The sequence below is a fragment of the Sipha flava genome, unplaced genomic scaffold (genome assembly GCF_003268045.1).
Source record: "Sipha flava isolate LNK unplaced genomic scaffold, YSA_version1 34_pilon_pilon, whole genome shotgun sequence".
Lineage (NCBI taxonomy): Eukaryota > Metazoa > Arthropoda > Insecta > Hemiptera > Aphididae > Sipha > Sipha flava.
The window spans coordinates 542693-556042 of NW_020273045.1; the positions used below are offsets into that span (position 1 = coordinate 542693).

Below are 13350 nucleotides of genomic sequence, written 5' to 3' on the forward strand. Positions count from 1 at the left end.
ACATCTCCTAGTTACCCATTCTTAATACAACATTAAATTGAGTATCTATTTTAAATCATAAAATGCTATTTCAAATATAGAATTAAAGTGTTTTATACTATTAGTGGCATACTTGCATGCAATTTTGAATTGCACAAAATGCTAGATGATTTACACTTGCATCGGTTGGTGTCACATTTTCCTTTAAATGAACACATTTTGTATTCTTGACCACCACTATCTGACATTTGAGACATTGACATTTCTCTCAATAATTTTTGAACATGTACCACATCATCTAGCGGAATTAGAAGCAACGGACAAACACCGAACCGGTTTCTGGTGCATAACTGTAGCAAAGTATCATTCTTATTGCCAAGTTTATAGTATTGTCCATCCTTAATAGACACGATTACAAATACAATATTTCTTGGATCCGTTCTTCCTCTATCCTCTATCTTACCCATTATATTTAATATATAACATTTAAGTTACAACATTATCTAAAACTGACTGGCTAACATTGATATTATCCGGATGATGTTGATATTTCTTGTTTATAAGAGAAAAATTACACATTACCCAAGCGACATGGCTTGTGTCGAAATCATTCGGCTAATATCGACTCAATACAAATCTTAACATTACCCGTAACATATATATAAGATTGATATTTTATGTGTAAATATATTTTATTATGTTAAATGTTATAATAGTTGACTAACAGAACTTTAATAAAATATTTGTTATTATATAAATTAAATAATATCTCGACAAGAGTACTCTTGTTTCTCAAAAGTTTTATCAAATGTTGGATATCAAACGGTTTATAATTCATTTTATTTGGAAAAAAATTATGTTCATTATTATTTTGTCCGTCGAAAAGTATTACATTACAATGATCCGAAATAGTGGTTAATGATTGAACCACAGGTGCTACATTTTACTTTAGTAAATTCGTTTACAAAATTACAGAATCCCCAATTCTACGAGATTTAATTTGTTAATACCAATATTAATTGGTTCCATATCAATATTGACAACAAACACACACACACACACACACACACACACACACACACACACAAATACTGCTCTTTATTCACCATTTAATTTATTACACGATTTTATATATTTCAGTAAAACCAATTTTTAAATCAGGAAAACTATTATATAATTTTCACTATACAGCGCAACTATTTCATATAAATTAGTAATTATTCATGTATTTTACCTGCAAATAGTTACAATTTCTAATATATTTTTCTTCGAATTAATTTAGTTGATGCTTAATTTTTTATACAAAGAACACATATATTTCACCTTTTATGATCAAAGCTATTGTTTTAAGTTTTCTATAAATTAAATACTTCGAAACTATTAAAATTTCTTACCCAGATTTTGAGCTCTTTTAATGCAATACAATCAATATATTTTACAACGTTTTTCAGTATGGTTATAGATTATAACTCATAATAATTGTTAAACATTTTTATTGATTGATCTAATAAAATACTAAGGTAGAGAAAATTAATGCTTTTATTATTAATTACAAGCAAATTTAGTTTGTTAATATCTGAGTAGATATTATTTTTTGCTTTTTTGAGGTTTATCAATAACTGATAAATAAATTTTTGGAAATAATTATTATTTCTTTAGCACAAATATTTATTTTATGAAAAGTTTACATTAATCTATGAACAGTGAAAATACTTATATAAACTTGCTCATATCAAAATGTTTCCATTCTTTTTCAATTTTTATTCTACACACTGAAACATATGTATAATCTGTACGCATAAATATAGGTCAAAATCATTATTACATTTTCTATACATATTTAAATCCCTAGTGTTTTTCCCACTGCCTTAATTTCGGTCATTAATAAACTTTGTTAAATTATAGTTTACGTAAAACATCGTTATCGGCCACTCCATAAAAAAACGAACTCGTAACAGCTGGTGGGAAAAACCAAGTGTGCTGCCTATCAAATACGAGAGGTGTGGTCAATTACTATATTTCAAGTAAACTAACAAAGTTAATAATTTACCAGAATTATACAGTGGCAAAGACAAAGGATTCAAATAATCGTTGACAATTAATAATTCTGATATTTCAGTATGTAAAGATGAATACGCTAAACTCTATAACTGTTATTTTTTTGGTATTACACTTGTTTTTTCTACTAATTATTACGAGTTCACTTTTTCCCCTTTTATCAGACAGCCAAACTAGAGTTTCCATAACTATTTTGTAAACATTTTATAATCAGTATGTTTTTTCTACATAAAAATAGTTTATGTTTAACTGTTTGCGATATTTCATATTTCATTAACTACGGACTATTTAAGATCTTCCTTATGACTAATATGTATAACAACTATTTGAACTTTTAAACCAACGGTTTTATCGAAATATATTTTATTCCACTTCATGAATTTTGCCCTTCAATAGTTGGATTTCTGTTGTAAATTGTTCGTTTCTATCAAAGTATTTTATTCGGATCATTGGGTTCCTTCTCCTCATCTAAGATTTTACTTACTGTGAAATTGTCGAATTTATCAATCATAATGTATTGGGCTAAATTTGTTACATTTTCCAAGGTAACTGTTTCTTTGTTTATTCAATAAAATTCTTTTTTTTTTATTACATTTGATTTTAAATTCACTAGATGTCCATTATTTTTTTTTTTTTTACATCTTATGAAGTTTATTTTTGTGGATTCACTATAAAAAAAAATTGATGAATTTTTTGAATAAGATCGTAAAATATTATTTTATTTCATTTTTCGATATTCTTCAGAATTCGAATGAATTCATTTTAAACTTAATAAGTTCAATTTGAAAAGCGATCTTAAAATAATATTTATTTAAATAATAATTATCGGAATTATGAAATCGTGAAGATTCAATTTTTACATTTAAGAAATATTAAATATAACAATAGCAAATATAATGAATCAGGTTAAGTTAAACAAAAAAATAAAAAGACAAGGTAACAAAGAGTTTTCTGTAGTGGTCGTGTGACTGGACTTGGTGTCCGTACTAGAAATTTTTATCGGGAGGGGTCCAAAACATGTATATTATAATTTTATTGAATTTAGATTTTAACTTCTGATATTTGGTTAAAAATAAGACAAAAAGATTTAATCTTCTTTTATTAAAATTAATATCATATTTTCATATAATATTATGATATAAAATTAAAAGCAATCAATGATTAATTGGAGCTTAAGTCATTTTTGACCGAAAATATTTATGTAGGTATTAAAAATGAATAATTATTTTAAAAATTCGTAAAATATTGAAGAAATTTCGGGAGGGGGCAGACACCCTGAACCCCCCAGATACAGCCTTTCTGGACACTATGGGAAGAGTTACGTTTTTCAAGTTTTCATTTTGAGTTTTTGTTTATGTCAATACGTAAGATTTGATTGCCGTATACGAATAAGTATAAATATAATTTTCACCGGTTTAAGTAGGTTAAATAACTGACAATTGTTATAGAAATTTAAATCTATAATTTAATTAAATAAAATGTATTTATTCATTATTTTATTTATTCATGTTTTTTTTTTTATTTATTTATTTATTTTACCATCATTTACTCATAAATGATACAATATATTTTTAACCATACATTTTTTTCTTCTTCAATAATATATTAAGGAAAATCATAAAATGTATTAATTAAAATAGTTTAAACTATAAATAAACCATAAGCTATGCTTTCTTTGTTCTTAATTAAGTTTTAAGATGTTTTTGTAAACATACTAACGCACAAGTTGAACATAAGTACACTCAGCGAACCACAATATTTTTTGAATTCATTTTTTTTCATGTTTTTCCAATAAAAATGCATTGTATAGCTATGATAACTCGGTAACATGAAACAGTCTAACTGAAAAGTATTGTTTCCGAAAAAAAATTAATGTTCTTATGCGATTAAACTTTGTTTCAAATATGTTTAAGCTCAGTTGATTTTAATATTTTAACTATGATTTTTTCAATCTGATGTGATTTTAAGCGTTGGACATTATTATTTTGCTTTTACCATCGCTTATTAAATAATAAGTCCCTCCCTCTCACTGATTTCCAATAATGGTTTCTACATCTCAATAATATTATATTGTATTTATCTAATACGAGTACATGTATTTTAAACTATTAATCGTTATGCTCAAATATCGTATGAATAAGTGTAATAAAAAAAAATTAAAAAAATTTAAATTAAATAATACGTTTCATACGGAAAATCCTTAGAGTTCATTAAACAATACGAGGAGTTCATGGAGTTTAATAAAGTTCATTCAACGGACAGGCGTGTGCGTGTTTCTATTAAAATGTACAACCCGAGGTAAAAGCCGCTAATTACTATGGGGTTTCGTGATCGTGAAGCGTTGTTCATAACACTAAATCGTCCGACCAGATTTCACAACATTGAGTTAAAAAAGAAAAAAGCTTTTAAAAGTTTTACAAATTAAGGAATTCTTATCTAATAAAAATTACTTTTCAAAAACTTCTTCGCCCATTCCGTTGTACTCAGTTATGTTTATTTTATTCGACAAAAAGTAGCGAATAGAATATTCAGTACCTGTGTAAATTTATGTGGGACTTAAAAGTTTTCCTGAATATTATAATAAAGTATACGTATATAATTTGGTTTTTGACGAGGTAATGACGACAGTTTTACATGTGTACAATTACAGATTTTCGAAAACTTCTTCTCATCATCATTATTATGTCTTAATTTTTGTTATTCACGATTATTATTTGATTTATTTGTCAATAATTTAATAAAAATACAAAAAAAATCCATTCGTAAAAATGTGATATTACGTTGTGAACGGTATTTAATTCAAATACGATCATAAATTATTTTCGACATAATTATACACGGGCCAATGTGGTTGAAATATTTTTCACGAGTAAATCATGAGTTCAATCATTGCATAATAATATAAAATATATACGAATGTATCATGTACGCATCTCGCAACTGGACCAATATTAATATAGTAATATAGTTAATGTAATCATAATAAACTTGCTGTGTTTTACCAATTATCATATACGCCAATCATATTTGTAAACACAATCGCACAACTTATTATAAAATATGATTTATAATACGAATAAAAACAGTTATAATTTTATATTTACGTATCAAATTCAACAATTAATTTAGCTCTCCATTCAGTATTGCTTAGTCCAATTTTATACATTTTAAATCAACTTAAGCTTATTTGAAAATTGTCATCCCTAAACTCGATTTTCTGTTATATATTTTAAATATTTATATAAATATATATAAAATTAATAAATGTATTCATTTATAACCTATTCATTTTTATTTTATAAAATTTAAATTGTAATTAATTTTAAAACAAATTAAATTCAAGATGACCATAGCAGATAAGTTAAAATATTAAATAATTATTCAATTTATATAACAATTATATTTTTTTTTTTAAGTATTTTTTTTTTTTACTACTTGAATAATATATTATTTATTATTTGTTATTCTTCAAGTCGGTAAATAATATTTAATAATAATTTTTATAAATTTTAATAAATTTAAAAAAATTAGCATTACCTATTTCTATTTCTCCATCAAACTAAAATAGCTTAAACTTACTAGCTATTATACTCCTAGGTAAATTATATTTTTGACTACTGGTTTCATTAGCATTGAGTCTATGTCATTTTGTCATTTTTACTATCGTTAAAAAAAAGTCCGCAAAATTTGTTCAGATTACCCCCCCCCCCCCATCTTCAAAAAAAATTAAAAAATAAAAATTTATAGTATCATTAAGTCCCTAGTTGGTTTTTTTTTTTCTTGTCACTTAAACGATGCCGTCAATATTGACCGTGTCTTGAATAATGAAATTCTTCTTCTTTACTTGCGGTGGAAAATAAACTTTGAAATAACTGCTCAAAGTCGTTGGGAAATCTCTGTGTACAAAATCTCACAAAATATAATCACACAAACACAACTACAGAATCCAAAAATATCACGTAAGATCAACACGTACTAACATGTGGAGTCAAGAAGTCAGATTCATGTAAATAACACATTTACACACACGCACACACACACATATATTCATGTTAATTTCAAAATTAATGTATACACTTTAAGTAAAAAATAACCTATACGTAACACACAAACACAGAAAAGTCGTATAGTAACGAATCACGAGTTGGGCGCCAATATACGCCGATCGAATCGTACGTATAGACACAAACGCACAACTTAAATGGAGATAACACTTGAAATAACGCATGTGTTTCCCGTTGTGGTCGAATTACATGACCGTCACAGAACGCCTGTTTATTCGTACACGTCTTCTCTCTTTTATCATTTCGTTTAATTTAATTAAACATAATTATTACCCACATACCAGTTGACAGTATTTTGTTCAATGATTATCGTGCAATTGTTTTCTCATATTCTGGGGCGTATTTATATATTTCCCGTGTCTAGGCCTGTGGAAAATTGCCACTTTAAATAACTAAAATAATGTGACGTACTAATTTAATTATCATTTAATTACCTTCTTCTTCTTTCACAGCTTACGGCTCACTAAAGGCCAACGCTGTCTTCCATACGCCTCTCCATCGCTCCTTGTTACCTGCATCTTTCCCAAGCATCGTGTTATCTAAGATTCGGAGATCCTTTAGTGCTGTATTCAACCACCTTTGTCTAGGCCTTTCTCACGGTATTTTTCTATTTAATTTCTTGTATAATATTTCCTTCAATTTGCTTTTTTGCTCTTCAGACATGTCCAAGTCGTTGTATCCGCTTACTTTTAACAAAGGCAACAACGTTAGGGTGTTTAAATAGATTTATTAAGTTTTCGTTATGCCTGATTTCGTACTGCTGCGTAGAAGTTTTGTAGTAAGAACCATTTATTCTTCTTAACACTTTACATTCAAACCATTTAATAACCTACTATAAAATATATATTAATTAGTTAAGTATTCAAAACAAATTTTGATAAATACTAAAACAAAACTTCTTAAGATTTAAACCATTTTTATTGAAAATAAATAACGAAAATTCTTTAAATTTGCCTGTGTAGGTTTATATATAATTTTCCTATAATGTCTGCAAATAAATACACCACTACTCATATTCTAAGAAGTTAGATTAATCTATTTTCTATTGGGACATGAGTATACAGTTATTTCAATGTGTCTTATACTTCCTGTAGCATAGATTTATTGTTATTAACGTTGCTTAACACTATACAGTGCATTAATCCAAATCGATTTTCCTAAGTCAGTATTTTTTTTGCTAGAGTATTCAATAAAAATTTATTTAATTATTCACTTACGTGTTGTGTGGTATATTTTTTCAGTAATTCTCCGTAAATAATTGTTGTAAATCGATTGACTTTTTTTTTTTTTTTTTACATATTGCTTAAATAGCATAACTAATATACGGTGTCGTTTGAACGAGAAAATAATTTAATTTGATTTTTACAATTATGATTATTTGATTGACGCATTTTTTGTAATACAGATTAAATAAATTAACTGAGATTATTTGATGTATCATTTCGTGTGTTTCGTACGGGACACACTATTTGAGTGATTCATCTCATATGTAATCCATCGGACGTTTTAAACATTATGGTAATATTTATTTTAATTTGGAATAATCTGAATTTGAAATAGATAACGAAATACGATGTAAAAACGTTGAATTATACTCTGGTATTATATTCACACTGACGTGATATTAATTTCTGCATAAACTGTATCCCATTATAATTATCAATAGTTATTATCGATTGTAGTGACCAATTAGATATAAAATATTAATGTGAGGTTTTCTAGTCCTTTAAAATATATTCAACTGTCGAGAGCATAAAGAAAAAAGATCTTAAAATTAAAAATAAATGTAGATTGGTTCAGATAATTACTTGTGTTAAGGTTTTATACATAATATAACTATGAATATCTACATCGAAAAAATAAGAAATTCAGTTACAATGGATGGTCGTTGTGGCCGAACTTCCGTTTCTTACATATATTCGATATTGGCCAAAACCCATATGATAAAGGAGACTAGAGTAGGGCGAAGTGCTTAATCAGCTAATACACATATTGACATACTATTTTTATAAGCTAATTATAATGTAAAGATCGTTACAGTAGTTTGCGCACAAAACGTTCTGTACGTAATATTACTATACGGTTTACAAGGTGTCGGTTTTTTTTTTTTTTTTTTTTAACGAAATACACTGTTATAATGGTACAACTATATATTATTTATTATTATTATTATTTATTAAAATACTACATCTGTTGGATATTATCTACAGGTACATGGCCATTGTCCATCCGTTGCGGCACAGACGGTCGAGGACGAGAACAAGAACGGTGCTCGTGTTCACCTGGCTTATCAGTGTTTTTCTAGCCATGCCGTGCATTCTGTACTCCGACATAAAAACAAAAAGGTTTGTACGAAACGTCCAATTCAATGTCAATATTATCTTTTTTTTTTTTTTTATTAGATAATCTACAATCTGTTACGGTATTACATCTAACTCGATTAACACACCATTATCGCCCATAACTGTAATGTTGTTTAATCGTCGTGCACACCGTTTCTGCGGTAAACGAGCAAATCATCTGGTAGTGCATCTAAATGTCGATATCCCGTTCATAATTATAATACCATTATGTTGACAATTCGGTTATTCGTGCGAATTCGTATCCGCTTAATGATGATTTTCGTCATGCGCGTAGTTTCAAAAGCTATACAACATTTCTGCAGTGATGTTCCCATCAATTTTATTGAGAGTGAACTACGCCGAAAAACGTCCGAATATGGACATTGTACGATTTAGGCGATGAGAAAAGGTTGCAAATATTGACAGACGATTGAAACGCGTACATATGTGTTTTTTACGGAAGCAGAAACAAAAATTATTTAAATAAATTTACACCGCCAATTATTACTCCATTGCGATACACTAATCGTCCCAGGTAAAACTGAATGTCTATTACAAAATACATCCAAAACTAAAACCTGTAGAACTAATGACATTTTATACTTATCCGCGAAACACTTAGAACTTGAAAGTATACGTGGTACACCCGTACATTTTCAAAATAATGTTGATTATTACCCGGCGCACACTTAGTATACCCTATGGGAACACCACTGCATTTCAGAAACATTAGCAATAAAGTTTGACAAAACACATTTTTTACGAGTATAAACTTACAGGCGTACAGACGCGGTTGGTTCAAAACAATAACGATACGGTAAACCGTTTTATCATTATCATTCGGGCGGTTCGCGATAAAATACAAAGATTTCATTATTCACAGAGCAGGCTCAGCATGTTTTGTCGTATACGTTAATTTTTTTCTTAGATTATTTTGTTTTGTTTCAAATTTATAATTGGGGGAGGGGGAGGCTGCGTGCGAAAAACATGATATACAATTCATATTTCCGTCCGTTATTCAGCACGGAGAAATAACTTTAAAATTTTTCTGCCTGGTAAAATTGTGAAATTGCCGTTTTACAATGAAACAATTTGTAAAAATGTTAAGGTATTGCAATGAAAATCCAGTGATTTGTTTCATAATTACGTTTTTAATGTAAATTTCAAAAAGGTAGGGAAGCGTTATACGTATCTTATATTTAACGAAAATGATAATAAATAATCAACATATAGATAACATTTTCAACAACAGAAATTTTGTACATACGTGTCAACACATATCGCTATGGTATACCATAGTATACTATAGTAAAGCGTTAAACGGAACCACGCAAATGTGTAAAGTAAGCGAACCTATCAATGTGACCAGAAAGAACTAAAAATTATCAAACTTGACGCTTTTCTTCATTTTTAATCTTACATTAGGTAGTGTTATAACACTATATTACGTTATTCATACGATCCCTCACTATGAAACCACATCAAAACGCGAAAGTTGGAATAAAAAAAGTAACACTCGCGGAGTAATTTCCGTCGGAAAAACATGCTGGGCCACCGTGTTTATAGCACGTGCATAATATATTGCCGGTAATATGGATGATTTTGGTATTATGCGCGATTCCTAGGCATTATGAATAATGCTGGTTGGTCTTAGACAATGTGGATAAAACACATTAATCACGAATTTATTTCAGGCGATTTACCTGGGCGTTATATTATAAGCTGCCATTTATATTGTCTTAGGAAAAGTATAAAAAAAAAAAAAATAACGATGAATTAGTAATATTTAAGCTGAGCATTTTCGTTCTTTACGGGATAAGAAAGTTTTTTTGTTTTGTAAAATCGATCGAGTATTATAAAAGTAATTACTTATTGATGAAACAAACTTTATACATATTTTTTGCTTTGATTTTCTAAATTATCTGATAACTTGTCATATTTTTCATCAAATAATTCAACTAGGTACTGTTATTAACTAAATGTTAGCGATTTTTGTGTGATTCATTATAATATTTTAATGCTGACTTTATGTACCAAGAACTGGAAACTATACATTTTTTCGGTTCCGGTTTTGGTTTTGGTTGTTCAATTAATTTTTTAAGGGTTCCGGTTTAGATTTTGGTTTTTTAAAAGAGTAAGAGTTCTAGAACCGGTTAATTTTGGTTAATTCTAATTATTTAAAATTTATTAAAATATAATATGAAATTATTTATTTATTCTTGTTTAAATTGTAATTGTTTCATTTCATGAAAATAAAAGGTATTATGAATAGTTAAAAAAAATAATTATAAATATATTAAATATATATAATTATATCAGCCTATTATATTTCTTTGAGTTAGGTTAAGTTATTTTATTCCAACTCGTAGTAAGAATTTGTAAAATATTTTGTAATATTGTAAAATATTATGATTTGATGAAATAAATATCTTTAATTTAAAATTTAATTTTAATTAGCAATCAAAATTAATACTGGCTACTATTGTAGCTACAATTTTTTTATGAACATTAATTATATTTAATACTTAATGGACAAGATAGATAATATACTTATTATAAATTTTAATATATTAATAATCATACAAAAAAAAAAAAATAAATAATAATAATAATATTAATAATATTGAAAATTTACTTATTATATGCATTACACAATTACAGTTTACAACACAAAATAATAAAAACATAAAAAGATTTGACATTTATTTTTCTGAATCGACTAATGGACAAACAAAATAGTCTTTATCATAGTATTACTAGTCTAAATAACTTATCTAAATTAACCCTTTTATAATTAAGGTTACGGTTACGTTTACGGTTTACATTTTTGGAAATAAAGGTTTCGGTTTCAGTTACGGTTCTTAAATTTTAAAGTTTGACCGGTTCCAGTACCGGTTCTTTTCGGTTACGGTTATGGTCCCTGTTATGTACACTAAACATTTGTCATAATATCGTGATTAAAAATATATACATGAAAAATGAACAACACTCTTTATTCGTGATCGCAACTATCGTACATAATACCAATCATTTGTTATTACATTAAAGTTGTTATATTTTTTCTATTCGTTTGTTTTTATTCAATAATTTACATTTATAATTTTTTTCGTGTTACCTCATAATAAGTCGAATATGTCATATGCATATATAACTGCATAAATGACCGGGTAAATGGAAGTAATAATATAAAATGATACATTACGTTCTGGAAAACCAACTTGAAATACGAAGGGTCTTGTTTGACTCGCGATAATATAATAAAAAAAAAAAACTTTATGAGCGCAAAACAACGTTTATCGGGTCAGCTAGTCATGTATGTTCTACAATAAACGTTTATACCTACGCACTCGGTTTTCGGTAACTAATTGATGGTTAATCGGTAAACCGATGCCTAGGAAACGCAAAGGTTGTGTACGTTTCTTAGTGATTTTGGGCATAACGGGTCATCCGTGTACTGCCGATATAATGGTATTATACACATTACGCTTGTACGGTGTTGTTTGCTCCTGTAGGTAACGGTTGTAACGAACCGTCGTACTGCTATACTGGTGAACATTTACAAACCATGATACACAACACGCGTTTCAGTGCCCGCCTCTTTGTCTAACCGTCATTGAAATTTTTTCAAAAACAAAAATCGAAGAAAATAAAAAACTATTAAATATCAAAGTACCTGCTTATATATTTCACCGACTTAGGCTAGGGATCATCGAATTTAAAGAAGCTCTTCCCTCTCTAATGTTACAACCTTGATCTTGGTTTCGCATCATATTTTTGTCGACTATCGTGTATTCCCCTGCATTCGCGTTCCGCATTATTGATAAGTTTAAAATTGGAAATTTGCTACGTGTACATTCATCCAAAATCTTAAAATTCTAAACATCTCTTAAACATCTATAACATCTCAAAACCGTACACATCTAAATCCAATAGTCACGCGCCTACCCGCCCGTCAAACGTTCACTGTGACGTCTGTCTGTCTGTCAAAGAACCCCATCCCCGCGCAACTGCTACTCGGTAAACGATTGACCCGGTACGATGGAGTCGGCCGAGACTGAGGGACTGAGGGAACCTAACCCAGCACCAGCCAGATGCGGTCGCGGTTATCTGTTAGACGAATGTGTTTCGATGTATCTCGTGTACGGCAGGGCGGTGCGTCGAATATGCCGTCAAACACCCGCGGGTGAATCTCGCCGTCGGACGATTGCGGATGGCCCGAATCAGTGGCATAGTAAGGGTATGGTGTGCTGTGCCTACGCCAAGGGCGCGAATGGCAAAGGGGCGCAAAATCATGCAAAAGTCGTATTTTTATCCTACAGTCAAAATCGAAATTTTTCCATTATACTTTTTGAAATACGTAGATGTTGTCTATTTGTACACACTATGTGTGTATTCAATGTTGAAATTATGAAAATGGCACAAGGACATTAAGATAAAAAATTTCATATGAAGAAATGATCGATGAATTTACCAGTCATAGAACGAAAAATGCAAATCTTCAAAGTTGAAAATTAACACTGTAATAATAACTTATATATATATATATATAAATTGTATACTAATTTAAAATATCATAACGTTAAATTGTAATTGGTTAAAAAACGTTTTTCTATGTTTTCCAGGAGCGCTAGCGAATCTTCTTACGCCACTGACCCGAAACTGACGTAAATACGGTTCGTTGTCTGTTTCAGGTACATGAACGGTGAGCTGAGAAGGGTGTGCTACATTCTCTGGCCGGACGGAAGGTACCCGAATTCAAAAACCGAATACATGTCAGTACACCACTTGCGTATTATTACCTACTATAAACCATTTGTAAACAAGTGAACCTGGTATTATATTATTGTTGCGCGTACATCGACATCGGTCTCGATTTACTCGGAGTCGCATGAAACAATTGACTCCGT

At 29.0% G+C, this 13350-nt stretch overlaps 1 protein-coding gene across 7 annotated transcripts in view; it reads left to right on the plus strand.

The window, feature by feature from the left end:
• The window catches only part of LOC112687439 (tachykinin-like peptides receptor 86C), a 196265-nt gene that overhangs the window by 161641 nt on the left and 21274 nt on the right, over nucleotides 1-13350 (plus strand). For all 7 annotated transcript variants that reach the window (XM_025560159.1, XM_025560162.1, XM_025560161.1 and 4 more), the window contains 2 exons: nucleotides 8312-8446; nucleotides 13135-13215. In XM_025560159.1, coding sequence (XP_025415944.1) covers nucleotides 8312-8446; nucleotides 13135-13215 — 216 coding nt within the window. The remainder of the gene's footprint in view (nucleotides 1-8311; nucleotides 8447-13134; nucleotides 13216-13350) is intronic.